Source organism: Phycodurus eques, chromosome 3, assembly GCF_024500275.1.
Source record: "Phycodurus eques isolate BA_2022a chromosome 3, UOR_Pequ_1.1, whole genome shotgun sequence".
In the NCBI taxonomy this organism is placed as follows: Eukaryota; Metazoa; Chordata; class Actinopteri; order Syngnathiformes; family Syngnathidae; genus Phycodurus; species Phycodurus eques.
Window position 1 is genome coordinate 15,750,176 of NC_084527.1, and position 15,724 is coordinate 15,765,899.

The 15,724-nt window shown below is 41.4% G+C and overlaps 1 protein-coding gene across 4 annotated transcripts in view; it reads left to right on the plus strand.

Annotated features, from left to right (window-relative positions):
- The window catches only part of arb2a (ARB2 cotranscriptional regulator A), a 213,512-nt gene that overhangs the window by 124,801 nt on the left and 72,987 nt on the right, over positions 1-15,724 (plus strand). For all 4 annotated transcript variants that reach the window (XM_061672243.1, XM_061672240.1, XM_061672241.1 and 1 more), the window contains one exon: positions 8,879-8,963. In XM_061672243.1, coding sequence (XP_061528227.1) covers positions 8,879-8,963 — 85 coding nt within the window. The remainder of the gene's footprint in view (positions 1-8,878; positions 8,964-15,724) is intronic.

Genomic DNA, 15,724 nt, shown 5'->3' on the forward strand with positions numbered 1-15,724 from the left:
CAAGGTTACAATTTTTTTTTTGCTGCAATTAAGGTTCCTAAGAGCACAGTGGCCTCCATAATCCTGAAATGCAAGATGTTTGGGATCACCAGAACCCTTCCTAGAGCTGGACCCTCCGGCCAAACTGAGCAATTGGGGGAGAAGAGCCTTGGTGAGAGAGGTAAAGAAGAACCCTAAGATCACACTGTGGCTGAGCTCCAGAGATGCAGTCGGGAGATGGGAGAAAGTTCTAGAAAGTCAACCATCATTGCAGCCCTCCACCAGTCGGGCTTTATGGCAGAGTGACCCTTACAGAAGTCTCTCCTCAATGCCACACACATGAAAGCCCCCTTGGAGTTGGCTAAAAAAAACACCTGAAGGACTCCAAGATGGTGAGAAATAAGATTATCTGGTCTGATGAGACCAAAATAGGAATTGTTGGCCTTAATTCTAAGTGGTATGTGTGGAGAAAACCAGGCACTGCTCATCACCTGTCCAAATACAGTCCCAACAGTGAAGCATGGTGGTGGCAGCATCATGCTGTGGGGGTGTTTTTCAGCTGCAGGGACAGGGAAGACTAGTTCCAATCGAAGAAAAGATGAATGCGGCCAAGTACAGGGATATCCTGGACAAAAACCTTCTCCAGAGTGCTCAGAGCTTCAGACTGGGCCGAAGGTTCACTTTAAAAAAAGACAATGACCCTAAGCACACAGCTAAAATACCGAAGGAGTGGCTTCAGAACAACTCTGTGACTGTTTTTGAATGGCCCAGCCAGAGCCCTGACTTAAACCCAATTGAGCATCTATGGAAAGACCTGAAAATGGCTGCCCACCAACGTTCACCATCCAACCTGACAGAACTGGAGAGGATCTGCAAGGAGGAATGGCAGATGATCCCCAAATCAAGGTGTGAAAAACTTATTGCATCATTCCCAAAAAGACTTGTGGCTGTATTAGCTCAAAAGGGTGCTTTTACTAAATACAGAGCAAAGGGTATGAATACTTATGGCTGTGTGATGTTTCAGTTTTCATTTTTTAATAAATCGGCAAAAATGTCAACAATTCAATTTTTTTTCTATGACTATGGGGTGCTCTGTGTACATTAAACCAAAAAAATGAACTTAAATGGTCTTAGTAAATGGCTGCAATATTAAAAAGAGTGAAAAATTTAAGGGGGTCTGAAGACTTTCCGTACCCACTGTATATATTAGGCTTTGCACGATCCGGATTTTTGGGGCCGATCACCAAGGGCAAGTTTAAAAAAACGATAACCGATCCGATCACAAGATGGAGCAATGTGTCTATTTACATGACTTGTTCATTTATCGTATATACTGGTGTTCTGTAGACGGAGTATCTTCAAAATTGTTCTCTAGCATTTTAGACAAAAGTTAAAACATCAACGACCTGTAGGGGGCATTCAAGTATTGGCCACTGACATATAAGTTTTGGTCAAATCAACATCACAACATGACAGAAATAATGGGTGCTAACTTACTGTGTTTAAATTACTTTGTTACTGTGCACAAATTGCAAATAACTTAGATGTTGTTTGTCTGAAACACCGCAAAATAGTCCCATACCGACGACGTGTTTTTTCACTGACAAGATTGAAAAAAAACTTTTTGGGCCATCAGATAGTTACAGTACAACGCCACAAGACATGTGACACGGCTAAAAATAAACTAGCTTTTGGATTCATACGCGACGGCGACGCAGAGGAACCGATCGATAACATCATTGATCGGATTGGGGAATTATGACATGAAAGCCAATCGGCCGATCATCATAAAATGCTAATTATCGTCCGATACTGATCAAACCGATGAGATCGGTGTAAAGTCTAATATATATGTGTAAACACAAAGTTAGTTATTCGGCTTTCAGGTAAAATCTAGCATGAGCCTCAAATGCTCTGAAACCTTAATGAACTTCATTGGACCTTGTCTAAACTTATGAATGCAGGTGTTTCCTGTTTCAGTACTTTTTGCTTACTGTTCTCTAACAAGGGGCTAAAACAGCTCAAACAGTACCTCGCCATTCCTCGGCTTGAAACAAGACATTCTCAGAGTGTCACAGAGTGCCATCAGCTGGTTGTAACAGATATACAGAGAGACTGGAAGAGTCACAGAAAGGCATGGAAGTGGATAGCTTTGTAAATATATTGGTCGATTAATGGATCAAGCTGTTTTTCATAGAACAAGGAACTATGCAAAAGGTACTGAAACATTGAAGCATTGAACATTCAAAAGTACAATCTTCACCTTTGTTCCATTCCACCAAAGGCTCACTGTGACATGCTGTGGTATTGGTGTGAGGGGTTTTTACCATCATTCCATGTGCTGTGTAATCGCATATCCACAAATAAACACACATAGAGACACCAAAAGTAACACACCCCTCTCAGGTACACCGCTTCAACAACCCAAACGCAGTTGGATCTGCAATGTGAACTGTGTAGGCGTTGCTCACTGTGATCGGAGACCCACACGTACACACACACTGGTAGTGCAGCACAGATGGTGCTTCACACCACAGAGTGAAGCTTGCAGTGACCCTTGATAATGCTCAGGGTGTTGTATAAATATGGGTGCCCACAACAGTGGGTGCATGTGAGGTCGGGGCAGCCCAGCAGTACACTGCTCTGTTCTCCTCGGACAGAGATAATTCCCTCCCTCCGAGGTCAGAGAGGTCACTGGATGGTGAGGAGGAGCGGGGAGGAAAGAGGAGGTGTTGGGATTTAGAGATCAGCGCCCGCTGGGTTGGGTTGTATGGACCAAATGGTTCAGATGAGGGGCAAATGACGTCATTGCAATGACAGGCAAAAAACAATCTAAAGGAGAGTGAATACCACATAGAAGGTACAGACAAAGGTTGAGGATACAGAGAAAGTTCCATTGACTAAGATAGAAAATAATGAACATTCAATTTAAATCCCTTAAAGTGCTAACTGGAAAGGACAAAGGATGGTAAAGAAAATCAGACTAGTAGGATAGTGATGCAGATAGCCTATAGGAGATGAAGAGATGTATGTGGAGAAAGATGCGCGTTTGTATGCGTGCTGTTACTGTGTGTGTTGTGTGTGTCTGTGTCTGAGAGAGAGAGAGAGAGAGAGAGAGAGAAATGTGAATGATGGTGTACAGCTGGCAGCCTGTCATAGTCTCCAAGGTGTCTCCTGTCACAGTACTGGCCTGCTGTCACACTCTAGTGGCCTGCCTAGAGCTTATATGAACACACACACGTACACACACACAGTACACTATAATCATGAATAAACCATCCTAATCCATACCTGTAGAGAGCAAGTGGAGAAGATTAGAATGGGTCGGACAAGAGCGCAAGACAGACAACTTTCTGAGAAGTTGGTAGTTGACAGCTGTGTTAAGGGTTTGGAGACTTTTGTACAGTTAGTGCAGTAGCACACAACTCAGTCCGGTTTGTTTGTGCGGAAACGGAATCACTAGAATGGGAGTAGGTGTATGCACACACATTGTATAAAAGCTACACGGTTTTGAGTCGCTAACTCTCTTGCACTCCTTCTAGCTTGTGTTGATACATTGTACATGGTTTAGTTTCAATATGCAGGCTGAAGACATAAATATCAAAACTATTTCTAAAGTAGTAGTCAATTTCTGGCTCCTAAAGCCCAGTTTTAACTACATTATCATTTGGTATAGTAAACAGTGTTTTAATTGATCTGTACTGTATCTCTTTTGGCACTCTGCATTGTGATACCAAGTGCAATTGTATAGTGTATAAAAGATGGCTCTAAACCCTAGGGCTGCAAAACTTATTCAAATAACTCGAATGATTCGATTACAAAAAGTGTCAAAACAAAATTAAGATTTTTATCATCATTATCATTGATCATTTCTTCACACGGACTAATGTTACTGCGGTCTAGCGTAGCAATAAGCTCAAGCCTGGAAGTAAGAGTGCATAAAAGACAGAGACTGTCCAGAATTTGGGTTCGTTACACACTTACTGGCTGACACAACTGCACGTTAGTTAATTTAATATAGCCTACGGCCGCTAGGTAGAATGAAATGTAATCCCCCTACAGGTCGTCAAGGATAGATACAGTGGAGGACTTTCAATCACTTTATTGAACAAACGGTAACATAATAAACATAACAAGCGCATTCATACACTACCTGCATAGCCACAACTGACGGCTAATGGTTAGCCAATCAACCGCCAGGGGCTAACCTGAGCCAACAACAGCCAATTCTCTACTCTCATTTGCTGACTCCCATGTCACTCACCAGGCCGGGCTCCACCTTTTAAAGACACACACATTCAAAGTCACAGATACTATAGTGTAGAACATGAGGATGGCAACTTGAATTGTACAAAAATAATACCTGCACCTCATGCTTACTTAGTATTGGTGTTGTTTAATAATGCAAACCACATTTTTATGCAATTACTCAAATATTCGATGAGAAGTTTGGTACAAAAATGTATTCAGAAATTATTCAACAGCCCCAGCCCTACTAAATGCATCTATCAGATTTCCTCCACTGGTTTGAGTCCATGATGTGGAGCAGTCGAAGCAGGGAAGCACGGACTTCCCCATCTCTAACCATTCCTCCAGCTCCCGAGAGAGGACATCAAGACCTTCTCAGGCTGTAGTCTCTCCTATGTGTGCCCCAAAGCCTCCTCCCAGGGAGGCAACTAGGCATCCATAGTAGATGCCCAAGCTCCTCTGGTCTCTCTCCATGTGGAGAAGCAGGAGCTGTTACTGTATGTGTTATACCGGGGGCTCACTCTGGAGCCAGCCTTGGAGTGCAGACCTACCTGGCACCATCCCTCCATGGATCCAACACACACAGGGAGAATCATAGCGGTCGGCTGCAATATTAACTGGGCACTTGTCTTCAGTTGTTGAATCTGGTTCTTAGTAGCTAAGCCACAGTCCGTTCAACAAGATCAATAGGGAATCCTCATGTTTGTCAATCAAATTGTATTTGTGTTGCAATAAACAGCCACATGCCAACAAAAAGCAACTGCTGGTCCTCCTTTATTATACTATGTTTACTGTCATCTCCAATGCTTGTAAAAATACAGTATTTCTAGGTTCAGACAACCTTCTTCCTTTATAGTCAGATCATAATATTATATCTGAGGTTAACCATCTAGCTGAATGTGCATGTTTGTGTGCACATCTGAAATAATTCCAGACTGTCTGTCTAGGTGAATGGCGCCATTGATTGGTGGACTGGCGTTACTTGAAGCGATTATGCTATTCGTAGGAGGCATGCAATGTTATGTGCCATCCTTTTGTCATGGCTCTCTAATCCCCGCCAGCAGGCTTTGCCTTTATGTGACGATGGTCTCCCACAGCACTGGTGCAGTGTGCATGTGTGTGTGCAAGTATGTGCATTATTTGAACGTTTGTGTGCACATATGGACTGCTGCCTTAACTAATCCATTCCAAACCGGTGTCGGTGGTCAAGGTGAAGGGAAGAGGGTTCCTTTGAAAGGCACCACTCCTTCCCCTCTCTCCAGCCACCTTCAGCTGGCCACTCCACGACACAGCTGGCATATTCCTCCAGACATGCCGAATGACTTATTTGAGACACAATGGGACACTTAACGTAGCAGTCAAGGCAATGTGCTGCAACCTGAAGGATGTGAAAACATATAAAATCACATTCCTGCTCCTATATTTTTCTCATCTGCTTACTGTTCTTAAACCAGTAGGTGAAGCAAGGAAAAACATGGACGTTCTTATATTTGGCCCACATTTTTTTTTAATTCTTGTTTATTTCCCTGCATTGGATTGCAGCAAATCTCACATGAGCCTATTGCTTTTATCTTAATAACAGTAATTTCTCTACACATCCCAATGGAATTTTTGCATGTCGTGTTGATATTTGCCAAGGATTTGTGTACACGGGGCAGATGTTTCATCATAATCACCTCCGCCATGAGTTTCCATATTTGTCTGTAAGCTTGAATTAAATATATCATGGGTGGGACAAAAGAGAAATGTCGCACATGTCAAACAGGCAGTAACAGAAAATATTTGTTTTGATGGAGCTCCCATCAACAACAGCTGGGTTAACTTCCCCTTCAGCTATCTTCTCGGTTTGCGTTTAATATTCCTACAGAAAAACAAAAACAGATGAAGAATAAGAAAATAGAATACATCATTATAGGCATGCATGTAGTGTTTGTCATGTTTGGGTGTTCAGGGAGCTAAAGTGGGAGAGGGTTCATAAATTTGTCAGTCAGGGCCTTGGGAGTCAAGGTCGCTGAGTGCAAAAATGCAAAATAGCCTGTAAGCTTCTTGAGACCCCCCACAATTCAACGCGTGACCCACACTCACAGCAGTCGACACACAAGTTGTTGCACAACGCTGTAATGGACCAGGGTGAAAGTAAACAAGAGCAGATAAGCAGTGATTCAGAAGGACGCCAGCTGCACATTGTAATCTCTTTACATGTTCTCTTTCTTCTATTGAACTTTTATCTTATCAGGCAAACGTCTTCTCCAAGCATTCCTTCTCAGCCGCCCTCTTTCCCTTTCTGCCGTCACCCTGCTTCAGCACACACACAAACACACACTCTGACAGGGGAAAATATACTTTGATATGTTGCCATCTCCCCAAAAATAAAAACTCCCAAGTAGTTGAGCAAAGACTTGAGCGAAGAGTTGTTCAGTGTGACATTAGTATAGCTAATCTTAGGTACCTAGTTTACTCCCTTCCCAATAAATTATACTTGTGACTGTTTTAAAGCCGTATCCTGATATTTTAAAACAAACCTCCCTCGGTTCTGTTTCTTTCTTTTGCTCACTCAACAAAATTTTGGCCACTTAAATTTTTCTATTCCTGGCATTTAGATGTATTTTCTTTTGTAATTTATTAATAGCTATTATTTACCATGGACTTCCTTTTTAAGTGCCAGACGACTTGGTAAATTGAACAAACATACAGTATTTGTTGCAAATGTTTGTAGTCGCTATTAAACTGATTGATACTAAAAGAAAGATGTCCACCATGTTTGTTTAGCAGTTTTATACTATCTTTTGTGCAGTGATTTTCAACTAGTGGGTCGGGACCCAAAACTGGGTCGCTGACAAGTAGTAAAATATTACAGTGCATCTGACCATTCTGAGATTCGACATTTAAATGAACTAGTTTGCACAGTTCTGTAAGAATACAGTCACATGACACAAGAAGGCATGCTCAGTTACCGTCGTAGTTACTGGTTTTCATTGGATTGTTTTATATTCATGGCTTAGATGGGTTTGTGATAGATGATGGCATATTCCGACTTGCTTACAAATTTGGGTTACGTCACTGCCGTTGGGACGGAACTCTGTCAGACCCCCTGTATAACAAAATATTTTACATGCATCCAGATCAGTTTTTCTTTGTAAAATAACATTATGTTGATATACATGAGTCAAAAACTTAACTGTGTGGGGTGTAACAGTGCATGTATCTTAATTTTTTTGCGCCTCATTTATTTTACTATATCAATTCATGTACATGCAGTTGTCCTGTTCATCATTTATTGACTTTGAACATGTAGTCAGGATTTGTAGTTATGTTTAAAAAAAATCTGATATAAAGTACCGTACATATTATTTCAAAGACTGTAATTGAGCAATACGTTTTCTTTATTGTTCTTGATAGAGATATGGTTTGTTCAGGGCCGATACCGATTAGTAGTAGTCAAGGAGGCCAATAACTAATATTTGGAGCCAATATTCATTTGCAGTAAAAGGGAAACTATTGCAAAATTTTGAATAATACAAACTCCAACACAACTTTTAAGTGCTTTTGAGCATATGTTTGTTAAACAACTTGACAACAACATTAATGAATAAATCATAAAGATCTCCCTAAAGTTTTCTACAATAAAAAGTTTTCCGAAATTACATAGTAACTGAAATGTCAATCTTTTACTTATCTGTTTTAAGTTCAAACAAAAACAAAAAGTGCAGGGAGTTCCCAGGGTCAGCAGCATCTCTTATAAAGTTAAGCGAACATTTAAATAAATAAATTATTCCCTGAGGTGTATCGAAGTAGACTTCTTATTGGTCATCTGATTATTATTTTTTTAAATGGCCCGATGCCGATATGCGTTATAATGCCGAATATCGGCACCTGGACGATAATTGGTCGATCCCTAGTTACACATTTATACTATCCACTAAGGTAGGGGAGAGGAATCTCTCGCGGGTGTTATTGTCAAGGCTTGGTGTAGGTCTGTAACTGCATTAGACAAGTTTAACTATACACACCAATGTAGCATATGGTTTTCTATGTTTGATTTTAGCAAGTATGTAGCAAGAGGGGTGCAGTCTATGGAAGATGAAGAGAGCTAAAGTAGATAAAGAGGTCCACTCCTTTTTCTGACAGTGGTGCTGTCAACCACTTGGGGAGTTTGAGACGACCGTGTGTGTTGGCAGGGGGTTATGGGTCAGCAAACTGGGCAGACTCCCTCCCCTGGTGCAGCCACTGATTCCCCATGGCACAAGAACTCTGCTTTCCACCACAAACAAACAGCAAGATATCTAACCAACATGTCACAGAGCTTTTAATTGCTTGTTCCTGTCTCTTTCTCACTCTCCTCCCCCCTTCCTTCACTTACACACTTCACTTACACACTCTCCCACTACTGCCCCATTCCAGCTTTTCTTTGTTTTCCTGCATCTCCATTTTCTCCTCCATCTCCCTTTTGTTACATGTTTTTGTCTTCTTTGTCATATCATAATTTGCATTAAAGTGAGTTTCTTCTATGAGCCTACATTCACTTGCACATTCTAATGTGATCCAGTACAAGAGCTGTATCAAAAACCCTACGATTGATTATTGAAGTGTCTGTTGTTTAGAGAAATGTGCTCTTGGAGTTTCATCATCATGTTTTTGTGTGCCCTCATAGCATTGTTGTAACTGGGTCTCAAGTCCAGAACCGCTGGACACACCTCTGGACTCCATGCTGCCGGACTGCCCACGCGTCTCTGCAGGTACCAAACATAAAAAGACCTACACAGTATAACATTTAATATTTTCTTTTGTTTAATTGTGATTACTTTCAACTTTAGAATATACATGTAAGATCAATATTGATACTAAACATACAGTATAAAGTGAACTGAGCCCAGCGTGACATTTTGCCAAAATAGATTTTTTTCTGTGATTTAACAAAGTTATTTAATGACCTTAAGTGAAAGGTGGTTAAATCAAGGTTGTAATGAAGTGCAGTTAGTTTTAAAGTACATATATATACAATATAATAATATAATATATAATATACAAAATGCTGATAGGTGCATCATTGTTGAAAGGCACAGTTTCTAGGTCCAGTATGTCTATTTACATTCCAACTCGTGCGATCAAAAGGGTTGGTTAGGTTGATCAGAAAACTGACTGAGATTAATCTTTACCAAAGAAACTGAAGCATGGAACGCAAATCCACGGTGTCTCATTCCCAACCCTAAAGTTCTGTTTGATTTTGTTTCTATTTCTATCATCTTGGTTGCTCTCTCTCTTCCTCTTTCTTTTTCATCATCCACTCTCTCAGCTGCATCGCTTAATCCGCCCCTGTGGTGTTTGGCTTTCTGTCTCCATGCCCTCTCTGCAGCGGACTGGCCTTGATGATGTCACAGCCATCATGAGAATGTGTCCTTAATGTAGGATTAGGGATGAAAGCTGTAATCCTCAACACGACCATTGATAAAGAGATGATGATTGCAAGTGTTTTGGAAAACCAACATACATCCTAGAATATTTGCAAACGAGCACCTGACTCAAAAGGACATTCAAGGCTCATAAAGATTGAGAAGTCAGGAAAACACTCATAACTGTTAATGTGTTATTTTTAGCCTTACAGTCGATGTAAAAGTCTCCACACCCCTGTTCAAATGCCAGGTTTTTGTGATAGAAAAAATGAGACCAAGATAAAAAATCTTTTTTTTTTAAATTATTTTTAAAAATTCACGCTATCAATATCACCTATAACCTGTGCAATTTATCGGACCATAGCACATTGTCGAACATGCGTTTGGGAGAAATCAAGTGTGTTTTTGAAAAATTTTGAAACCACAGTTGAACTTTCTGGCCATAATTCCAAAAGGTATGTTTGGCCCAAACATAACACTGTTCATCACCAAAAGAACACCATACCTACAGTGAACCATAATGGTGGTAGCATCATGCTCAGGGGCTGTTTTTCTTCAGCTGGAACTGGGGCCTTAGTCAAGTTGGAGGGAGTTATGAACAGTTTCACATAGCATTCAGTGTGAGCAAAAATCCTTCAGGCTTCTGCGAGAAAGCAAAAAAAAAAATCGAACCTAGAACAGGTGAAATGTATTTGGGTTTAATCAGAGGCACTTTAAATGGTGGCACGTGTGTGTTTACTCCCATGTAACATTTTAACGTTTCAATATCAATTGTTAATTCTGAACACAGCCACATTACAGTTATAAGAGAGTGTGCATACTTGTGCAAAAACATTATTTCAGTCATTTAAATTGACTTCTCCTCTTGAAAGTATTTTTTAAGAAAACCCAATTGAATTGTACATGTTTAAGGCCAAATTATCATTAGAAAAAGTTTTGAAATTATTTATCTTGGTCTCTTTGTTTTTGTATTATTTTTTTCACAAAAAGCTAGCATTTGAACACAGGGGTGTGTAGACTTTTTATATCCATTGTACCTGTTTGGACTACACAGGTACCTTGTCAGACATCTTTTTCCTCTTCATGAGGACATTGTGGTTTATTCTCTCTATTTCCCGTCTGGGAAATGCTTGTGAAAGTATAGGTCATTTTTCACATGCACCACATGTCACTGAATACCTCTCTAACACCACTATCTCATCTCGGTCACTACAGCACCATGTTCCACACGGTGTTGTGTGGGTGGTACGTCTCGACATCTAACGGTGAATCAGCAACTTCAAATGTCAGCTAGCCTTCGGTATAAAACCCATGCTGTATTTCATGTTCAAATGTCACTTTTTGCTCTGGTGTTCAACGCAGCATGAAAAAACAGTAGCCTTTTGAGTCCAGAGATCCAGGTCCCACTTTTTCAAACATGGCATGAATGGTATGGTTGGAGCACAAAACCATTTGACACCATGTGTGTATGTGTATGCTATTGACTTAAAGCGAGCTGAAAAGATTCCAGGCTCAGGCCTGTTAACAAAGCTGCCAACTCAGCTTGTCTCTGGTCTTTTGGTAGCAGCTTCTGATGTCAAAGGTTGGCTCGGTCGTCTTTGTGTCCTTGGCAGCCTGGCAGGTTCGCAGGCAGCGGCAATTGTCGCGAGAGTCGCGGCAGAGCAGCAGAGGTGACGAGGTTGAAGGAAGGCTGTCAGGGTACTGTGGCCCAGCACTTCAGTCAATAAAAACAGCGCCCTCAGCAATCACCTCTTCTGCTACCATGAATTGTCCAGTTGAGGTTGCTATGCAAAGAGTATGCAGCATGCTTGTGTATAGGTGGGGGTTGTCAGTGTTCACACTACATAGTTTCTGAGCTACAGAAAACACCACTCAATCTCTATTGGAATACACACACTTACCTGTTCCCGATGGCAGTCTGTAGAATGTTCTACGAAGTTATATGCGTTCTAAGAACCTACATCTTTAGGTTATCATCACGACACTATAAAGATAGCTTTGCGATAACAAAGAATACTGAAGTTTGTGTAGGGTCGAAAGTAGGAGAAAAAGAATTACCTCCAACGCTAACCCAATTTAAATAATGTCAAATAAATGATTTCCAAGTTAGGCAGGATTTTGTATTTTGATCGTGCAGTTTGTGAAGGTACTTTAAGCTCGTATAAGCGCAGCACTTGTCATGCTAATGATGTAGTTCATCCATCCATCCATTTTCCATACCACTTTTCCTCACTAGGGTCGCAGGCATGCTGGAGCTCATCCCAGCTGACTCTGGGCGAGAGGCGGGTTATACCCTGAACTGGTCGCCACCCAAACGCAGGGCACATATAAACAAACAACCATTCACATTAACACATCCGGGAAATTTAGAGTCTTCAATTAACCTGCCGTGCATGTTTTGTGGATGTGGGAGGAAACCGAAGTGCCCGGAGAAAACCCAACATGCAAACTCCACACAGGCGAGGCCGGATTTGAACCCAGGTCCTCAGAACTGTGAGGCAGATGTGCTAACCAGTCGACTACCGTGCCGCAAGTGTGCTTCATCTATTCGGAAAGTGCCTTTTTTAATGATTTGAAACATATTTACTTAGGCACCTTAGAATTATAATATGGCAAAGTTTTTATAGCAAATTAAGTATTTTGAGTGTGTTCTATGTCTGGGGAATGTTTGTGGACACTTCGGCACACAAATATCTTTTTTTCATTTTACTTTTTAAACCTTTTTTATGACTTATTATTGGTCAACTAACCTTATTCAAAAATTAATATATTATTTTCTATATATGTGTGTCATCACACAGCTCAACATTTCTTGTCATGAATCGCTGATGCGATTAGAAAATAGCCCAGTTTGGTCGTAATAGTGTGCATTTTTCTTCTTTTTTTTTTTTTTTAAATTTCCTCCAAGATGGATGTCTGCATAGACTACGGCACTAAGACTGCTCAGGCAGCCATAAAAGGAAACAGGTTGAAAGTCAAGCCTTTGCTCCTTCTGCCTCTGCATCCATTCCTCTCCTCCTTATGCACTTCTTATGCCGTACATTTCCCCTCCTCCACATCCATCCTGCCTCCATGTGTGCTGCAGTGATGATATGACAACTGTGTTCTCCCTACCCCAAAACCTTTGGCTCCAGAGAAGGGAGGATGTATGGAGGAAGTTTGTATGTTGTTGCTAGTCCTCTATGAGTCAGGACAGAGCTAGAATTTCCTGGAGAAGGATGGTGAAACATTTCAACTTTCTAATGTAAATCAATTAAAACCTTGACCTGAATCCCTCATACTTGTATAAACGTATTTATTTTCAGTTCATTATCATTTTTTTCTGTATTGCAAAACAAATTGTTCCCAATGAAAGGTCCGAGGACAAAGATGTTAAAAATTTTCTTGATAACTCTAGAACCCCCTTTACAAACCACATCTGCCATTTTGAAGTGATTGTATTACAGATATACAGCAGTTAAATCGACAAATGTGATTCCGAATGGGCGGCACAGTAGCGGACTGGTCAGCACATCTGCCTCATAGTTCTGGGTACCGGGGTTCAAATCAAACCAACAGACACGGCAAAGATGTTCTGTGTGGCATTTTATAAAGCTACTCGTGCAAGGGGCATATAATATATGGGAAGACTGCATACAATGTAAAAGCGTCACTGAAACATTTATAAATATAGAATATGTACAGTTGTGCTAAAAAAATATTGGCACCCCTGGGGGGGCCATTATTTCTAGCCATGACTGTACAAAAAGACATTTTGACATACCGTCACATCGACCCAGTGGCTACTCTCTTTTTCTGTTGTACAGCTGCTACTTGGCTGCTCGTCGTCGTCACTGTCAGGTTCTGACCTCCTGATCGGCTCAAACATGTACAGTTTGACGATGCCAAGTTCAGTTCAGTGCTCCTGTACGCCGAAAGACTCCTCCTCATATTCCAACATGTTGCTCGGCATTGCATTTAGAGTGTAGGGCGCTGTGTTTGGCTATTGTTCAGACCCCCTTAAATTTTTCACTCTTTTTTTTATATTGCTGCCATTTGCTAAAATCATTGAAGTTATTTTTTTTTCACATTAATGTACACACAGTACCCCATATTGACAGAATTGTTGAAATTTCTGCAGATTTATGAAAAAAGAAAAACTGAAATATCACACAGCCATAAGTATTCATACCCTTTGCTCCGTATTTGGTAAAAGCACCCTTTTGAGCTAATACAGCCACGAGTCTTTTTGGGAATGATGCAATACATTTTTCACACCTGGATTTGGGGATCCTCTGCCATTCCTCCTTGCAGATCCTCTCCAGTTCTGTCTGGTTGGACGGTGAACATTGGTGAACAGCCATTTAGAGGTCTCTCCAGAGATGCTCAATTGGGTTTAAGTCAGGGCTCTGGCTGGGCCATTCAAGAACAGTCACAGAGTTGTTCTGAAGCCACTCCTTCGTTATTTTAGAGTCATTGTCTTGTTTGAAAGTGAACCTTCGGCCCAGTCTGAGTTCCTGAGCACTTTGGAGAAGGTTTTCGTCCAGGATATCCCTGTACTTGGCCGCGTTCATCTTTCCTTCGATTGGAATTGGAGTTGTCCTGTCCCTGCAGCTGAAAAACACCCCCACAGCATGATGCTGCCACCACCATGCTTCACTGTTGGGACTGTATTGGACAGGTGATGAGCAGTGACTGGTTTTCTCCACACATGCAACTCAGAATTAAGGCCAACAATTCCTATCTTGGTCTCATCAGACCAGAGAATCTTATTTCTCACCATCTTGGAGTCCTTCAGGTGTCTTTTAGCAAACTCCATGCGGGCTTTCATGTGTCTTGCACTGAGGAGAGGCTTCTGTCGAGCCATAAAGTCCCGCCTGGTGGAGGGCTGCAGTAATGGTTGACTTTCTAGAACTTTTGCCCATCTCCCGACTGCATCTCTGGAGCTCAGCTACAGTGATCTTTGGGTTCTTCTTTCCCTCTCTCACCAAGGCTCTTCTCACCCAATTGCTCAGTTTGGCCGGACGGCTAGCTCTAGGAAGGGTTCTGATCGTCCCAAACGTTTCAGGATTATGAAGGCCACTGTGCTCTTAGGAACCTTAAGTGCAGCAGATTTTTTTTTTTGTAACCTTGGCCAGATCTCTGAGCTCTTCAGGCAGCTCCTTTGACCTCATGATTGTCATTTGCTCTAACATGCACTGTGAGCTGTAAGGTATTATATAGACAGGGCTGTGGCTTTCCTAATCAAGTCCAATCACTATAATCAAACACAGCTTGACTCCAATGAAGGTGGAGAAGCATCTCAAGGATGAGCAGAAAAAATGGACAGCACCCGAGTTAAATATATGAGTGTCACAGCAAAGGGTCTGAATACTTTTGGCTGTGTGATATTTAAGTTTTTCTTTTTTAATAAATCAGCGAAAATCTCAACAATTCTGTTTTTTTTCTATCAATATGGGGTGCTGTGTGGAGGAAAAAAATTAACTTACCGTATTTTCACGACCATAAGGCGCATTATTGGGGGGCAAAACTGAGTTCGTTAGTGCTTTATTGAAGTATTTAACAATGTACTCATGTTGTTTTTGATCAATCCTCATCCACAAATCCATCAAAGTCCTCATGTTCTGTATCCGAAATGAAGAGCTGGGCAAGTTCTCAATCAAACACGGCAGGTTCGTGTCAGTCTCGTTGCCGTGCGGCTCCTCAGAAATGATGCCGGCTTTTACGAAAGCTCGAACAACAGTGCAAGCAGACACGTTAGCCCAAGCATCCACAATCCATTCACAAATTGTGGCATAACTCTCCTGGCGCTGCCTCCTAGTCTTAGTAAAGCTGTGTTCGCCATCTGTCATCCATGGCTCCCACGCCGCTCGCAACTTCACTTTGAACGCCCTGTTTACACTGATGTCCAGCGGTTGGAGTTCATTAATCCATTGCTCGAGTTGGTCTTCCAACTCGGGCCACCTCGCCTTGTTTCTGCGTTTTCTTTTTCTTTTTTTCCCGCTGAAACTCAGCTTCTTCTTCTTGACTTGGCGAAGCTCGTTTTCCTGCTTCCTCCACTTGCAAATCATGGATTTGTTGATCTTGAATTCTCTCGCGGTTGCTCGATTCCCATGTTCCTCCGCGTA